Source organism: Acromyrmex echinatior, chromosome 16, assembly GCF_024713525.1.
Source record: "Acromyrmex echinatior isolate Ae372 chromosome 16, ASM2471352v2, whole genome shotgun sequence".
Classification (NCBI taxonomy): Eukaryota; Metazoa; Arthropoda; class Insecta; order Hymenoptera; family Formicidae; genus Acromyrmex; species Acromyrmex echinatior.
Genome location: NC_141867.1, coordinates 6,794,300 through 6,813,096, shown reverse-complemented (window position 1 = coordinate 6,813,096; position 18,797 = coordinate 6,794,300). Strand labels below are relative to the sequence as shown.

Sequence of the window (18,797 nt, the reverse complement as noted above, 5' to 3'; positions counted from 1 at the left end):
GAGATCGGTGAATCAAACGGGCAGCTGCCGGTCTCTATCGGCGATGACTATCGCGTAGCCTCACAGTTGGAAAATTGGTGTTAAATATAATATTTAATTCATTTCACGTATCTTAAATAGTCCTAAATTTTTTATATTAATTTAATGAATATGTTAGAGAGCAACACAAATGTTATGTAAAATAATTAACACAAAAATATAACACACAAATTTGTAAGCAAACTGTCAAAGCATATTTTTCAATAAAATTAACATCTATGATATGTTAAATTAATATATTTAAATTAACATGTATTTTATTCGAGTAGTTTCGAATTTATGTTTAAAAATACATTATTTTTATGTTATTTATTTACTTATAAATTGTATTATTTAACACTAAGAAATGTTGAATATCAATTTACAAAATGAAATACCTATTTAATACAAAATAAATGATTATATTAAATTAACACTCCAATATGTTAAAAATTTAATTCAAAATTCTAACAAGGACTTGAGTAGACTGTTTCTAACACAAATACAAAATGATTTTTACTGTGTTAGATTCGATAAGGCCGGCCGCATAAAGGCTGGCGATCGAGAGAACCGACATAACGGACGAAGGGCTCCTAATTCCGGACTCACGCCGTGACTCACGAGCTCTTCGAGGATGCGCGATTATTCGCGAGTGCCCGGAGCCGGAAGGCTTCATCCTCTCTCTCCCTCTCTCTTTCTCTCTCTCTACGGTAAAATTAACTTGCCTTCGATGCTCGAGCTCGATCCGACCGAGATAAGCGACGGTAAACCATGGACGGTCCGTTCATCGACGAACTGGCGATCGTATCCGCTCGTAACATATATTTTTGTATATGTATATACATATATATAAGTGCGTACACTAATAAATAAATCGAAAAGAGTATTCGTGATTCAGCCGATATCCATCGTTGTGACGGGATGCGATGATAATCCCGGTAGATAGATACGCTTTCAGCATGCTTTTAAAACTTACTTTTTTCTCCTCTCCGTATTTTTTCCTTTTTATCAGTTTTTCTCATCAGATATGATAAGACGAAAAAATTTTGAAAAGAATTTCTGTAGGAGCACATTTACGGATGAACTAAAAGATTCTATTCAAGGATGAATTTTTCTATTGGTGTTGGAATTAATTCGTAGCGTTTTTTAATGAAAGAATGTTATTTATTTCACATGAGCATTAAAAAATACATTAATGAAAGTACTTCCCATTACTTGTAAAACGCTACGAATTAATTCCAACACCTAATAAATGAATATTTAAGAAATCTTTTTTAAGTTTATTGGATACTATTATATAATAGATATACTTTTAAGAGCAAATGACTGATTTATTAAGCGAATATCATGATGATAACGTTATCATTGCTAAAGCATTTTAATGACATTAAACCATCGTATTTTTTCCTTCGGAGAAAATTGAAAGACTATTTCTCAATTTTGGTACAAAGCCGTTCGTTCTCTTTATAAAAAAGGCCATGCCCTTAAATGTTAAAAGCGTGACCAGAGAGGTCTCAACCGGATATCATTATTGCATCTATATATCTGCACTTCACCGGATGGATGTGGCTGTTGATGTTATCTCTTATGTTCCGGAGCGTTATTTATTTTGCACGGTGCGTTGCTCCATTTAGCTTTTCTTTCTGCATCGAAAAGTAGGTTCGAGCAAAAATGCGAGTACGACAAATGCAACGTCACGCGCGTAACTTTGCGAATCGAAAACAAAAGTACGATGACTTTGCACATCCCGCTGTGAGGTATTCGCTGAGTGAGTACGCGTACGTTGTATTTTCGGGTCACGGGGGCAAGGATGATTGGCGCCAGGTGAATTCACTTTAATAAGATTAGTCAAATATAAATTCTTTTAATATATAAAAATAGTATTTCTGTATAATTTGCTGCTCAATCAGTTTATTGTTACGGAACTTATATATCTATAAATTTAAATTTCCGCAATTTAAAATGAAAGTCGAATTATCAAAAATTGCTCTGGAAGAAATTTTTCTGTCAGAGAAAGAGAACACTGAATTTGTGAAAATTTGATTTGTCATTAATTTATTTTTATTGTTAAAAATCGCTCTTAAGTTATCTAAAACCAGTCACTTACTTTAGCTACTTTAAAATACGATTGTTTTATATTCACAATACGTGATGGCTTTCACAGTTTTTGTCTCGCAAATTTTACGTGTCGACGTCGGGATGATCGAAGTCTATTGAAGCGTTTAATATCGCCGTGGGTTCCTGGTTACAAGCAGACACTATCTTTAGAATAGCGCCACGATCATCGGGACATGCAAATGTAGCACGCTTGTGAAGCCTCGCGCGAAATTAATTGCGTGTGATGCAAATATGTCGCTCCGAGAATTTCTCTCGTTCGCTTCGAACATGGAATTGTATAACACATGAGCTTCTTATGCATATATTAAGTCCAGCAAAGAAGCATGAATTTTCGAAAGAATTGACAGCGAAGAGATAAATTATAAAATGTTTATACAAAATAACTTAAATTATTTTTTACATAACCGTTATTCTTTTTCAGATATTTTTGGATATTATAAACAAATTACTGCATGCATTATAACTACGTGGATTTGTCGTATATAATAATAGTTAAAAGTGTAATTATTTTTTACGAGAAAAATAGAAAAAGAAATTTAATGTTGCTTATTTAATTAGCGGGCATTTTCTATATTTTTTTAAAATATAGATATTAAATTCAATTCAATTAAGGATAAACATTTAACAATTTAATAAAATTCAAGGCGTTATTTGAATATCACGAACATTTTAAATATAATAATATAATAGAATCTGTTCCAATATTTACAATGTTGCTCTAGAAAGGATAACGGGCATGCAGGAAGCGAAATCGTAGGAAATAATACGTTGCAATCGGGTCTCCTTCATTCCTATCAATTATTCTGCCTTTCGTCGTTACACGGTGTTGTTTAGCGACTACATTGGCATGGTAAGGCGTTCGCCAAGGGTTAAACCCTGTTATCGTTATCGCCATCATCCTGTTTGCAAAAACGAGAAGTCGTTCTTTTCAACCTGCGACTTTTACGGCACTGGTCGGCTTACTTTCCCGGTAGAAACATGCGCTCCTTACACGCGCCGAGATGATATCATTAATATGTGTAGTTGCACATTCTCGATATGTAAACTCGATCTAATCAGCATAACTAGCCCTTCACAACGTTCCTAACGAGCTTCGTAAAATTCTCACCTTCCCTTATCCTTCTCTTTTTCTTTCCTTCGTCTTTCGTTCCAATCATCCTCCTACATGAGAAGATCACCTGGAGCGAGGAACTCGAGAGTGCACCCAACCGATCTGCTATAAAACTTTAAACCGTTCTAGAAAATCTCGTTATCTGTTAGATACCAAATTTAATGAGCGTTGAATACTCGAATAATTCCGCGAATTGAATCAACTGATAATCGTCATGCCTGAATGCACTGGTTCGTGGGACTTGACCAATGAGATAAAAGTAATCGGTACAAGAGATTTAAAAAATTGACTTTTTGTTAAAATTGTTTCGCTTAATATTTTCCAATTGATATTTCATTAAAGATTGCAAATATATGTATATAATGAGCTGCGACAGAACTGTTGTCGTTATCAGTGAAATCCAACCAATCCTGTGATGTTTTATGAATTCTAGCAGAGTCTTACGCAGTTTACTAGATACTTGAAAATATCGTTACTAATAAGAATCTTACACACACACTTAAGTAGGTATTTTGTAACAGTTCCACGTTTTATGTTTCTTAATTGTTTTTATGATAGAGTTATTCTTTTATACTTCGAAAATAATATATACACGATCGTTATGTTTTCCGCTTTCTCGCAATACTCGGATTACATCTCATTAATAAAAGACGAGAATATTGCGTGCCCTGAAAAGGCAATAAGAAAATCGAAGACGTCGTCCATGACGGGATGGAAGGGTACGGATCGGTGAAAGTATGTTAAAATGTGAAAGTCAATCGCTAATTAATACTTCTTTTAATTCGACTTTTTATTTATTTTATTTGTTTATCGATGTAATCAGTAAGTGATAAATGACTATTCGGAGAAGTGCATGCGCTGTGCGCGTGTCACCAAACGGAAGTCGTTCTTTACATTCGAAACGACGGAAACTTTCCAGTGTAATTACAAATGTCGCGGAAACGACTCGAGATGTCATTGCATAACTTGACGGTTTGCTAACGAATTTTTATTTGTCATCGGTTTCATAAGATTCAAATATCACCTGTTGATGACGCTTTTAACCTGATATGTTCGCAAAAAAAAAAATCGCAGGTCATTGCTGATTTTGCCATTTACTTTCACCACGTTTCATTTCCAGATTCGATATGGTTGCAGAAACTACCACGATAACCCATTATTAATGTCTGAACGGTAGTCATGTATTAATAGTTGGCAGATCGTTAGTTATACTTGTAACTATTGTACATAAAATCTCGTGATATTTACAGTTTCAAAGTATTTTATTATCTTAAGCTCGAAAAAATTGAAGAAAATTAATGAAGCGTAAAATTATATAATGATAAGTAAAAAAAAATGTAATAAAATACGATAGAAAGTTTAAAGTTTTCTTTTAATTTTCTCTCTCTTTCTCTAATGTTTATAAAACAGAAAATACAATTCTAATTGTAAAACGGATTAGAAAAGAGACGTGTAAACAATATAGGGTTTGTTTTCTGTAGTTAAACTAATGTACACTTTCAAAACTTATATGAGATAGGTTTATGTTATGTTTGATATATATTTAGAGCGAGAAAGAGAGTTCTAGTGCAAGAATAAAAAAACAGACTTATATAATTAGAATAATTCTTAATTGCAGAAATATAAGGAATTTAGAAACTTAGAAATATATTTTATCTCTATAAAAAGTAATTGTAAGTCAAAGAAGAATGCAAATTACTACAGATATACTTGTATGATTTTTTACCAAGTTTAAAGGAAGTTATTTTTAACATTGTCGCACGTTGCCAAAGCTTGTGGATAATCTACAATTTCGATTCTGCATGATTATTGGAACGCATCTTTCAGAAATGATTTAAAGCGACAATGTGCTATCTGGTATCTGTCAATTCGAATTAAGATGTACACATGCGTTCGCTGATTATAACATTCATAACACACGTGCATTGCATCGATTTTAATTAACCTTTATAGGATGAGACAGCCATTATAGTGACACTGAAAGTTATATTTTGAGGCAAATACAATGAAATAATGAGTGATAATATCTTATTCAGGAAAAGCTATAAGATTTAAAAAATAGACTAATGGGCCAGCAGAAAGTAGGAAAAAGCCATCTCCTAAATCTTAAAGAACAAAAATAATTAAAATTGCTCAAACAGACTATGTTTAATGAGTTTTGTCAAAAAATTAATTTTAGAAAAAAGAAAGATTATTATAGAAAGATTTTTTAAGAATACAAGACGGCTGAAGTGTTATAAATTTAAGTTGTTTCAGTTCGAAATATCAGTTTACAATTTTAAGAGAAAAATAAAATTAATTAGTAAAATAAATATATGATTTTGTGATTTACCTGCCAGCAACTAATTAAAATAATAATATAAAACAAAATAACAAGTCCAATAATCCATTCGACTACCCTTCTCCCTTTCGGGATTCAAAAGTCTCAATTCTAATTTGACCTCCCTCTTAAACAAAATCCTGATTACACTCATGCTCTGATCCTAAAGATCAATACAAATACATATTATTATATATCGCATTGATCACGTGCGCTCGTAAATTTCAAATTTCAACGCCAATGGTCGGCAACGGAAGAGTTTTCATAGTCGATATTACGCACACGTCTTCCACGGTAATAGGTGTGGAGCGGAGAACTACTTGGCCGAGTCATTAATGCATCATTGGATGCAGGGAGGAACATAGTACTAGTCGATTAGAAAACCGTTCTAACTATATGTGCGTTCGCACCTTGTTTCACGCATGGATCGCCGGCGGCCATCCTCATTAACGAGACCTCGCATTATCAGCGCGTCGTCGAAGTTTCTAAAGAGCTTGCGTTTAGATCCTCTAAAGCCTGACATGAGACTATCGCGATAGCCTGCGGATTCATATACGTGACTGGCGTCGCCGTTGATGAAAGCCTTCGCTATTCTAATTGACTGATGGATGAGAAGCTATGACTAGCACGCGCTATCTATTGAGTTAAAAAGATGATTAAAAATAACTAGTTTTTTTATAACATTTTTTAGATATAATGAAGTAAACCTTGACTTTTCATTGTTAGCTCAATTTTTATTTGCGATTGTATTTAGAGATTTATCACATGACGTTTTGAAAAACCTCCCAAAAATACATTTCGCATAAAGCGATCATGAAAGCAAAAGAAAAGAACAGTCTGTTTCAAGTCGTTTATTAACTAAACTAACTCCTTGACTTTGTCGTATTGAGCTATTGGATAAATCCTATCGTTATTCTTTTATAAGAAAAAACGGCACTATCCAGAATTGTTTTTCAGCTTCTTCATTTTCTCAGTTAATATTGGTAGTCGCATCTGTTATGGATAGAGCAGAATATTCAGAAGGTTGAGAGTTTCTTGCGCCGTTCGATTCTCTTTTCGTTTTGTACTTGAGAACTCGATGAAATAACGAGAAATAAGGAGACTTCTTGAAAAAAGAAGCAACAGTCATCGGTACAATTTTGTATTTCGTTGCTGTTAACGTCATCTCCGAGGAAGGCCACGATGTGAGACTCGACGCAGATTAGCGTTGTAGGGTGCAAGTCTCAGTACTGCGAACCTTTGTCCTCTGGTAGCAAGAAATAGATCGTCACGTCACCTCGAGGCGTCTTCACGATCTCACGGTGTCGGATAAGCTGCGTCGCAGCCAGTCCATACATCAGAGTAGGGATACCTGGTACATCGAACAAATGTAAGGAAACAAAAAGTCAGAAAGGAGGATTATCAAGTCGTCGTATTGCTGAACCCGTTCGCCATGGCTAATTCCAGATCGGTAGAGCACTCAATGAGACAAGACATTGGCTGTGGAAGGACAACGTGTTCGTCGTCCCACGTTGCTTCTCGTATGTCGGAAATTAAATCGAGTAAGACCGCGGTCTGTGTTACGACGCCTTGTTCCGATCGTTGCTTTAGATACTGACTGAATTAATCACGCGGCGGTAACTGTGAATTTACAGTGTCTCACACAGTCTCGGAACTCCCAATCTTGGTGGCAAACTAATTTCTTTATGAATTTGTGTGTAGTATTTTTTTTTTAAGATTTTTATGATGCTGTCATATATAAATAAGTAGTATATACATATAATTTATTGCAGTATTAAAAACTTTGATCTCAACTCTTAAATCAAGATTGTAAAAAGGAAAAGAATTTCGCTTCAATAAGAATTTAATTAAATTTAACTGAACTAAATTTTCCGAACCTTTTCCTTTATTTTTAATCATCAACGAGTTAAAAATAATCGATACAATAAAAAAAATTATTAAATCTTAATATATAGTTTTTCGAGTAGTATACTGAATAAACATTAAGTTACAGTAAATAAATATTTACTCAAAACTATTCAAACAAATATTTATTAAAATTTAATATATTTTTTTCACTGTATTTTTTTTTCACTGTCTCTGCATTTCAATTGAAGTAATAATCTTTATAGATTTAAAAAAACAAAGAATCTCATTTATAGAATTAATATCGAGGATTCCATGACATTTCGTGTTCGCGGTAATTATAGGATTTACGAGCTCGCCGGTTTATCGCATCCGAGTGGCGTAAATGAACAAGGCCACCTTTCCGAACGCGAATTTCTTTTCACGAGCGTCCGGCTACCATTGCAACCTACCAAGGTTCAATATCTTGATCGCCTTGAAGAATCTGTCCTCGCTACTGAGATCCTGCATCGGCCGCTTGCTACAGTGATACTTGATGTACGGGAAGCAGCCGGTCCTAAGTACGTGATAATTGCTGCCGCCCGCTGGCCAATTGAAGTGTGACATTCCCCGCTGATTATTCACCACGTCGGCGTATCGGACGAAGTATGAAGTCCAAGGGGGTTCGTCGGTTTGCAATAGGTAGCTCGTTAGGACCTGCATTGAAGATACCGCAATCACGTCGGGCCACTTTGTACACGTTGACTGATCGAGGAAATATCCTCGGGGATCATCACGAGCACGCGGGACAAAGTCGCAACCGTTACATCCCGTTACGACGTCTCTTCCTCGACGCGTCGACTCGTTAACACCGCCGTCAAGCTGGCCCTTCCGGCTTTCCGTGTGTATAGAAGAAATTAACCCGCCGCAATGAAAGTATTAAAAGGAGGGATTTTAAGAATTTGCGCATGCCATTCGGAAATGACCAGACAGTCGCTATAATGTCGTTTTTCAACGTACGATCATATTACTTGTATATATTTTTGCCGTTTCACGTTACCGCAGGACGGGATTAAATTGCACCGGCAGGAGTAACTTTGCACCACAGTAAAGTAAGATTCTAGAATTATCCAATGTTCAAAAAAAAAAGAGGAAGAATTGCAATGGATACTCTATGAAGATTTCAAATTTATGAAATCATAATAATTACATATAAAAAGTTTCTGCATTGCGGCACAGATTAAAGCAATTTTTAAGAAAGTATGACATCAAACGCGAAGAGTTTATATTTAATAATAAATAACTTTAATAAAAGAGTTTATGTCTAATACCTGCATTGAGAAAAAAAAATTTGTTCAACGAATTAAATACATTTAGTTGTTTGTAGATTTGGTTAATTCAACAAATTTTATTTAATAGAATTTGTCGAATTAACCAAATCTGCAAACAACCAAATTTTTAGTTAGTTGGACAAATTTTTTTTCTCAGTGTGTCTGAATGAAATGTACGTTAATTTTATAAACAATACTGATTATGAAATCGCAAAAATTATCATTTTTTCTATATTTAGAGGAGTAAAAATATAAATTGAGTTGTTTTCTCTCTGGATAAGTGCTGTACTGCAAATCTATTTCAAGACTGTAAGAACGCTCGGAAGTAATTTGCAACTTGTGCAATCATTCGGTGGAATACACAATATACTTGAAACTTGGATACTTGGAGTCTGTTCGACTGGGAAGAATTACGTGCTTATCACAGTCGTGCGATCGCGTAGTGGCACGGGAATGGAGACACGCTAAGTGTAACACGAGCGTGTATTGTTACGTAAGAGTGTCCGGGGAAAGTGCGCACGGTCCTCTGAGAAAAGATCTCCTTCGGGCCGATAAAAAATACAACGCGTGAGATAATTAGGGGAGTGGCCGAATTAATTCATGAGAAACTGAGAGACCCACTAACCTCTGAAGCTAACGGTTTCTTCTTCTTCTGGAATATCTTTGTCCAAAGATTAACATATCTCGTGGAGAACACTGCTCTCGATTTGATGCTCGAGTTGATTATCCGTGACTGCATTTCACTGATCAATTTCTGATCAAATTTGCGCGATCCCCATTGATCTTAAATTTTATAAACAAATTTTGAGAAAATTTGTTTCTTTATTAGAGTATTTTTTTTATTAAAGACCATAAAATAAAAAGATATTTATCAAATATATTAAAGATAATTACCCAAGCAATTATCAAATGTAATAACTTTTCTTCTTTTGAAAATAATGAATGTATAGGAAAAAACGGGATAAAATATTTTATTTGTTATATTAAAAACATTGACATTACAAGGATTGTAACCACAATTAAAAATTAGATCAGAAATCTAAAAAAAGAGAGCAAATTTTATGAGGTTTTTTCCATAAATAAAGTTGCGGAGATCTAAGCGACTTTCAAGTTATTAAAAGTTTCATAAAAATCGAATATTCTCTTTAGCTAATTTTACTTTACTAAAAGTATCAGAAAATTTAACATGAAAGATTTATGAGGAAGAATGAATAAAATGTTTGTCATCGAGAGAAGACAGCCATACACGTCAACTGAAGAACATGCTGTTGGAAAGAGCGGCAATGGTTCTAAGAGAGTCTGTACATAAATAGATGATGATAGAAGAAATCATACTCAATAGTATCGCTTATCGACCCGCAGGGTAGGAATTCGTCATGGGACATGTCGTTCTGCCTTTCTAAAATAAACGCGCGGCAAGAGAGTTGCTCAAAATGTCAAGGTTAACAAGGTTCAATATGATCGCACGGTGGAAGCGAATCGTGTCCCGCAGTGTAACGTTAGCGTTTCTGTCTTTTATGCGTGTTTGCGTCAGAGCGGAATGAGTAACAACGTAATTGATGGCGCGCGTGCGTCAACTTTTGCACATCAGCGTGCGTGAATTCGCCGCTATGCGATTCTGATTGCTTCATCGAGGTAGTCGCGAAGTTCCAGGAATACTTTGAGCGATGGGTGTCGTAATTGTACGAAGTTGGATTACCAGTTAATGTTCAACACGCCGTTATTCATGCCATGCAGTTTCATATTTGTCGTTTGAAAACGTTCGGTTTTGTCGTCAATTTTTATTAACAATTATCTAATCAAGTCTAATGCGTTTCCATCAATGTAGATTAACTTTTAGGAGCCTGTTCTATAACTCTTGTTAACGACTGTAGTGTTACATTGTCTTTGCGCAGGTTTTTTACCATGTACAACCTGTGTAATGATACTGTAACATTACAGTTACAGCCGTTAAGAGCTACAGAACAGGTCCCATCATCTCGGTTTAACTTACATCTTTTTCTAATTCTTAAACCGGTATTCATAGACCATTTCTGTTTCAAGATCATCTGAAGTAACGTATCTTAAGATATTAATCCGTCATTGGTTTATGACATCTTAAGACTGTACTTAAGATGGTCGTAAATATAAGAACCAATACCGGCTATAAAATTAGAAAAAGATGAAAAATAAATTGAACTAAAATTAAAGCAGGATTGGCAACATTATCTCATAAAAATAACTTCTTACCGTTCTTTTTCCTAAAAAAATAACTTGTCGTTATCGTAACTTGTTATTGATTTGCAAAAGTAACTCGTTACCATACCGTCAATCAAAATGTAATGAGTTGTTACTTTTTGTTCTTGATACTAATAGAATATTATAGCGTTTTTCATTGACAAAACTTGTGCTTATTTATTGTTAGTGTATATTGAAGCCGTTGTATGCTAATCTAAATGTAAAAATAAGATATTTGAGATGATATAATGCTAAAGTATACTTTATCAAATAGCATAATAAAATGTATTGAAGATTTCGCGATTCAACTCGTTTCTATATTTTTATTAACCATACATCTTTGCGTCGATTGTACAGCGGCTTTAAAGTGCACTGAATGTGCATTAGTTCTGCCAATGAAAAACTCTATTGTATGCAGATTCTTACGTTATAACTATTATGATTTTTACATTATTAACTATAAAAAAGATGTTAGAATTCTATTTTCTAGTAGAAGAATAAAACTCAAATACTGATAAATGTGCGTGCGTGCGTGCGTGTGTGTGTTGTGTGTGTGTGTGTGTGTGTGTGTGTACACATATGTATATATGCTCCAATTACAATTAAAACTTTTACGTAAATAAAAATAAAAATAAAATAACGAAAAGTAACTAGTAAAATCGTTATCATGTAACCAAAAATGTAACTGTTTTACTACGTTATTCAGAAGAAAATGTAACGTTACTCAAGCGTTACTTGCCAATCCTGAATTAAAGTTAATATTAATAAAAACAAATATTAATGAAGAAATACGTTCTTCAGCAAATATAAAACTCCTTTGAAATTTTTGCGCACTTATTTTTAAATGGCAATAGAAAGTGAATACTTTCTACTGGCTGATAATAGTCAGACAATCGGAAATGTACAGACTGAATCTCGTTCTTACTCGCATTGCAAATTACGATGGGGCGATAACCTTCTGATCTAATTCTTTCTTATTGTTACAATAATATTTAAAAAATCGTACTGCGAATTTAAATTAACTCTGTGTAATCGCGTTTGCGGAATTTCATACTTTTCCGCTGCAGATATCAATCAAATAAGTACAGTATACATTTGTAATTAGCTCTTATCTATCTTACTTTCTTCGATATTAATTCTGCAAGAATTGCACTAATAAATATCTGTTTAAGAAAAAAACTAGAAGAGTCTTGCTAAGATTTTTAAGATTTTAGTATATTTGAAATCTGTTATATCTATATCACTGCTGGCTCACTCTTTCACGCATGCGTGAGGCTATTGTGTTGGCAAATAGATGGCTGCAGTCATTGGGCCAGTAAATGCTGCTCGATGCTGCTCGATGCTGCTCGATGCTGCTCGCTTAAGGACTACTTTACTTGGTACAAACGTCATAAATACCGACACTCACGATTTACAGCGTGCATATTCTCACATGGATACAGACGCATATAATTTTCTTTCGCGATTGAATAAATACAAGTGAAGATAAAGTATTACGCAGCATGTGCTGTGGTGGTTACATAATTGACATGGCACGAAACTCAGAGCGCCGCCGTCGTACAGTATCGATTCCGTATGGCGGTCTCTTTGAAAGGTTTTCTCTGTTTAGTATTCTTTGGATCTTTTGGACACGACTCGTGAATGAAAGATTGAAACCGAAGCGAGAGTAAAGTACTATAAATATAATGTTTAACTTGTTCACTTAAAAAATTATATGATATTATTATATTTTTATTATAATAATTTATTTTTGCGTTGTACTATGTTTTTTTTAAGAAATAAATGTAAAAAAGTTATTACTAGGAATGAATTAAATAAATATTAAAAGTGAATTAGCTTTATAAATATAAAAAAATCGTCAAATCGTCACAATTCAAAAAGAATGATTTTTTTAAAAGAATTATATGAAACAAAAATGACATTTGATCATCTTAAGAATATTGTATATTCTTGTATGTACGGTTGTATTCTTTTTGCAGATATATAATTAGTTAATAATTTTCTAAATTGAAAAATATTTTTTCTCTTTTTTGAGATACTTAATTTTTTAAGTTGTATTTTGAAGTAAGGAAGCGATATTATATTACATAATTAAAAAAACTTGTTTACTTTAAAATACTTTTTGAAGATGAAAATTAATTATGATCTTACGTGCGATCCCTTCAATTTCGAATAATACCTGAATTACAATGTATATAAAATGTTGTATTGAAAAGATTAAAATGCAAATCAAAGTTACGACGACTCAAGATAATTTGTTGCCGTGTGTTTTATTGTTATGCTCTCTACCCCATAATTTTCACGCGACAGGCGTGGCGGTCTTCACTAAAGCATTCTCTTCAATAAGACCGTCCAATAATAGACTATTAGAAAACGTGGATGAGGAACCCCTTCTAAGCATTTCCAGGTGGTAAATATACCGCCGTGGCCTCGTGGCATGAGGTCAGACTGTCCAAGCAGCAGCCTTGACAGGCTATCATTCTCGACGAACTTGCGGTACATCTTGTTTTCTCATTTCCATGCAGCGGGCTCTTTTTTCATGTTTACATCGGTTGGACTTGTTGGAGGCACGTCTTCTTCTTAAGAATGGCAAGACGATTTCGATACGACATTTCGATAAGTACGGATCATAAATCATAGATAAGGACAATAAGAAAAATGCACGGTATTTCTTCACCAAGAATAACTTTAGCACTTTGTAATTCTTGGGAATAACTTATGTCCCAGTTTAAAAGTGAAACTGAAAAATAAAACAGATTATATCCAAGAAGACAATTTCTAGACTTTAATAATGGAGTTCTTTATTTATCCTGCAAGTACTTGCAAGTACTTCTTTCAAGATTTCTTCCTGTAATTTGTCGGTCACGTTTAGAAATAAATTATGACTACATTGAATAAATTAAATACATCTCTCAATGTATTTAAAGGAGATTATTTCTGCATAATAATATTGCATAATAATATCATTTATATCGAGACTGCTCTTTCCACATTCTCTCAATGAAACCACTTCTGATGTTGTTTTTCGCCGCCGGCAGATATTGATTCGGAGTGAACTATCTACGCGATTGCAATTGCACATATATATTATATTTGAAGGTCGAAGCGTGTCTAGCTGACAATGTCAGCGTTGCACTTCCGCTAACGTGATTTATCGTGCCTATCACCATCCGATTTGCGCGTGACACATTTAGCCAGTCAATTTAGAGTAACGCGCTCATGTCACATGACCTAGTTAACACAACGGCGTTTCTAGACTATCATGACATTCGTGACATTAACAAATGATAAATCTTGTTCATTTAGTTGCTGTTTGGAACGACAAAATGGCTGCGACCTGCAAAACGAGTGCCTCACATAATAATCTTCGCGATCTTTTCCTCGACGCATTATGTCCGTTATGATTCGGACGGTATTGTGAATTATTATCTTTGATGTACCTCTTTATGCATTATGCTTTTGTAGGTGCATACGTACCACTTTCATCAGGCTTTTTTATTTCGCTCGTGAAATTGTGCCAAGAAAATAATTGCTATAAAAGTCACATTTGTAGAATATTTTGCGCTCCATTTTTTTTCGACAAACGAATTTGTTCGATTCTGATTCAACAAGTAAGACGACTTCTTATATGTAATGTGTATAAATATTTAAGAGAATTCAAACACACTGAAAGAAAAGATTGGTTGAATATGGCATAGCATTTTTAATTGGTTGCAGTAGCCAATTTTTGATTGCGTTAGACTATTGATACTATACTAACATTATAGGTAGGCTAAAACCAAAAATTGGCTGTTATAGCCAATTAAAAATGCTAGGTCATATTTTACCATCTAATTTGCTGCAGTAGCCAATCTCTTCTTTCAGTGCAGCACATGTTATCAGTCCTCTTTTGCATCGTAAATAAATCCAGAATAGTATTCATAATTCGAATTGGAATGCAAGTATCGTTATGTAAAATTGGCGATAAAGCCTCTATAAGTGAAACTATACCTCGTGGATGATAGCATCATCAAGATGTCGCTTTCGCTCTGTTTTAAATGAGTGCCATCCTGGTGGCTATAACGCAGCGAGTACACGTGCGAATCTATATATCCGGACTATTCGTGGAGTCTTATCATTCTATTTCAGAATTCCCGTTCACGATCACTCCGAGTCCGCGTCTTCGGTTGCCACACCTAGCATCGTTTTCACATACCGCCGCGACTTATACAGCGTCCTATAAATTATGATCGTATCTCATTAACATCCACGTGTTTATTATAGCTGCGCTATTAACGTGCACGAGCGACGATGGGGGATGCTTAAATCTAACAGTTTTTCCAATATTCTCATCGTCAAACAGGAAACTAACGTTGCGACAAAATTCAAGTCTTTTTTTTGTAAGAGAAAAAGAGGAAAGCTGCAAGGATCGATCTAAAACGTTGAACTAAATTGTTTCCATGAAACTTTTACTGAACGTTTTAGTGGGTTACAGAACCATACTAGTGAAAGGATTTTATGTAGCACAATGATAGAATGATGATAGAACCTACGATGCATTCCATTTTTCAGAATTTAGAAGAAAGCAAATAAAAAAGACCGAAGGTCATTCAAATGACTAAAAGAATGTACTGCGAAGTTCATAAGATTAATGAATTAATATATAATCACAAAAAAAAAACGAAATATTGAAAAGGCGGCGCAATCCTGTTTCCAAGTCACCATATTGGTTCTCTTGATTATCTCTATACATAAAATTCTCATCAGTATGATTTTGTGATCTAGTAGAACGTTTGGTAAACATTTTTCATAAAAATCTATGTTTAACATTTTGGACTGACTTTTTCAAACTTCTTTTTTATATTCATGAAGATTCAAATAACAGGGCTATATTTTTCATGCTGTATCCCTCATGTCAAGACAAATATTCAGAGGCAGAAATATTGATAAGTAGTAATATCAACACACATGACACAACGACTAGTAGAAAGGGATGACACTGAGAGGACGGGATCGCGCGAAGATGCCGTCACCATCAAATTGGATTACGTCGCCGTCGCCAATCCTACACGAAGAGAGACGCAGGAAACGTCTGCCGGCGGGCAGTTGCGATTACATCGTGCTTAATCGACTAGAACGTCATAAAGGCAGCAGCTTTTCTCCACCGAGATTCATTATCAGGCGACGCGTCTACGAAGACGGGCGGAATGTAATATATTCACGTTCACGTACTGGACTTTTCAAAGATGCAAAATATGCTGCTAACTAACTTCTGGGGATAAAATCATACAGAATCCTGAGAGATAATTTTAGATGCACGCATTTTTAACGTAATTCTAGGGAATTGTTATCTGTATCTTTAAAGAAATCTAAAACTTAAAAACTTTATATATAATATTACGTCCCAAACTTTTTATAATAAATCTTATTCTGAAGGGTGAAATCTCACTCTTAAAAATTGAACATTGAGCCAATCTTTTTCAAGATTAGCTTATTTTATTTTAGTTGTCTTTAGTTTTTCTTCTATCAGGGAAGAAAGGCCCATCAGGGAATGAGGGAAAAATCTATAAGGCTTGAATTCCAGTTGAAGTGACATTTTTCGCAATAAATTCTTTATATTTAGTATTTTAAATATGCTCGTTAACATCAGTAATATTAAATCACTCGTCAATTTAATGATATTACGTACGCCTCAGTTTTAGTTTGGATTGTATTTCATGACTGACAGATAATCGGTGTGCAGTTTGCTTGAACTGGAAATTATAAACATTCACATAGAAACATTAGGTATCACGATCCTGATATTTGACCTTCATTAATTTATTTTAGAGAAAAAGGCTCTCTATTATATTAAAAACATCCTGTATAATTATATTTGATACCTTTGACGTAAACTGCTGTTCAATCAACGTGCGTGACGGTGATGAGGAAGTGCGAGCAAAATTTCTTTCTGCGATAACCGTACATCAAAGTGCAACTTTTAATCCCATCCCACAAGACTATTCAAAGTCTCCTTGTTATAGTGTATTTCAAATAAATTATCTTTATCGTGCACGACAATACAACCTTACGGTAATACAGTTTGTGCGTCGCTTCCTCGTCAACTTCCTCCTGAAACTGCCGATGCGATATTCATACTCCCGCACGCACGTTTTACGCACGCGACGCGTCTCCGCACCTACGTATCTCGCACACGTCGATCGCGAGCATGAGATACGCGACACCGTGGCCGCACACACCGTTACACGGATGGGACATGTAGCGTTGACCATTTCGATACGAGTCCTACGATTTCCGCAAGATAAATGATGTAATGGCCGTTTGCGTCGCGTCCTGTCGCATCTCGAAGACGATGCCCGCTCCTTCATTATGCGCAACGCGCATTACCGAGTGCGCGCACGTGTAATAACGCGGATTTTTTTCTAGTCGCGGATGAACACATACGACGGCCTAACGGGATCCAGCATTGGGCGTCTACACGTAAACATCGTAGGATACCTGATCTGTTACTTTGCACATCGTATGTAAATAAAGTAACTGGACAATATTTTTTAATGCCAATCCATACACATATTACATATATATTAGAGTTTTTATGATAAAAAGACTCAGTAATTAAAAAATTGATCAATTGAAGGACTAATTCTATTTTTGATCAAAGCGGAATAATAAGCTTGATATTTAACTCTTAGTTCAAATAATGATTTTCCAGCCCTTTATTTGGATCATTCATGTTACACATTCATTTTAATCACTTTAACAAATATATCAAAATTATGAAGTAATTTTTACGTATACTTTAATAATTTACTTTAGAAATTTATAAGGTATATTTTTAAAAGAATTGTATGTAAATGTTATTGTATAATATTTATATCGAATTTTTTATAAATACATCTTTTAATTTTATAAATAATCTACTGACTCGATTTGTCAGATTTGAAAACGCAGTCGCAAAGTTGAAGCTGAAATAATTTCAAATTAAATTAATCGTCAATTTAATAATAATGTCAACAAGCATTTTAAAAATCTATAAAGAATTTATTGTAAAAAATCAGAAAATAAAAAAGTGAGTATTAATACAGAGTGAAAAAAATTTGGCCACAAAATTTTGTGTTTATTAAATCATTTTTAGTAATACATATTAAAAAAAAAATTAAGTGAAGTGTCAGAGTTACATCTTATTAAATACATCTTATTAAAAAAAGATTTTCACATCGGCATGCAGATGAATTGAAAACTGCTCTATTGACTGTCTAGAATTTATTCCATAGACAAATACGTGGCCATTGTTGGTACATTTTCGAAGCGCTCTAAAGTTTATATCAAAGCTAAAGGCCATTTCCAGTTAATTATTGTTTTTAGTATTTAACAAGATATATATAATAATTAATACTCCAGATTTTATCTTTTTTCTAATATATGTTTCTAATGATTCAATAATACATTATTAATGATAAACACAAAATTTTGTGGCCAAACTTTTGTTTATCACTCTGTACAACACACTAATTGCACACTTTTATCAAATTCGCGTTTTATTCACTTTAGTAAATTCTATTAGCATAATGTACTTGCCAGAATATATAATACTCAACTGCGTTAGAGAAATAAGATAAATTTCTCCGAACTGAGTTTTAACTGAACATCTTTCATGATTTAGGGCAACATTGTTTGCACTTTCTCTTAAGGGTTCTTTATTTCTATGCAAGGGAGATTGTTCTAAACTTATTTATTATTATCTAATGACTATAAATTAGAATTTCGTTTCCTCGATTTAACAGTTGCCCGATTGAGAGAGCCGTATTACCATAATCTAAAACACGCCTTCCGGCTGCACGAAGTAATTTGTCGAGAGATCAGTCGTGCGATTCCGATC

General features: G+C 34.2%; 2 protein-coding genes across 4 annotated transcripts in view; one reads left to right on the top strand and one right to left on the bottom strand.

Annotated features, from left to right (window-relative positions):
* Positions 1–18,797, top strand: part of Cad99C (cadherin 99C) — a 129,145-nt gene that overhangs the window by 23,550 nt on the left and 86,798 nt on the right. The window lies entirely within an intron of this gene.
* Positions 1,161–18,337, bottom strand: LOC105149012 (Uncharacterized protein C15orf61). 2 transcript variants are annotated; one of them, XM_087414667.1, is made up of 4 exons: positions 12,195–18,337; positions 9,348–9,505; positions 7,865–8,108; positions 1,161–6,918 (listed from the first exon to the last, which is right to left on the bottom strand). In XM_087414667.1, exons 2-4 carry the CDS (start codon positions 9,459–9,461, stop codon positions 6,791–6,793), a joined length of 486 nt encoding a protein of 161 aa, XP_087270793.1. In that variant the 5' UTR covers positions 9,462–9,505; positions 12,195–18,337; the 3' UTR covers positions 1,161–6,790. The 2 variants fall into 2 exon arrangements, with proteins under 2 accessions (XP_087270793.1, XP_087270794.1); XM_087414668.1 differs by lacking the exon at positions 12,195–18,337 and having other exon boundaries at positions 9,348–12,183.

Bases quoted from the DNA above. Each gene is read 5' to 3' on its own strand.
- LOC105149012 (XM_087414667.1), bottom strand. From the start codon at position 9,461: ATGCAGTCACGGATAATCAACTCGAGCATCAAATCGAGAGCAGTGTTC. The intron at 8,109-9,347 runs GTTAGTGGGTCT...TCTTCAATGCAG, and splicing joins AGAAACCGTTAGCTTCAGAG to GTCCTAACGAGCTACCTATT. The intron at 6,919-7,864 runs GTAGGTTGCAAT...TCGATGTACCAG, and splicing joins GATCAAGATATTGAACCTTG to GTATCCCTACTCTGATGTAT.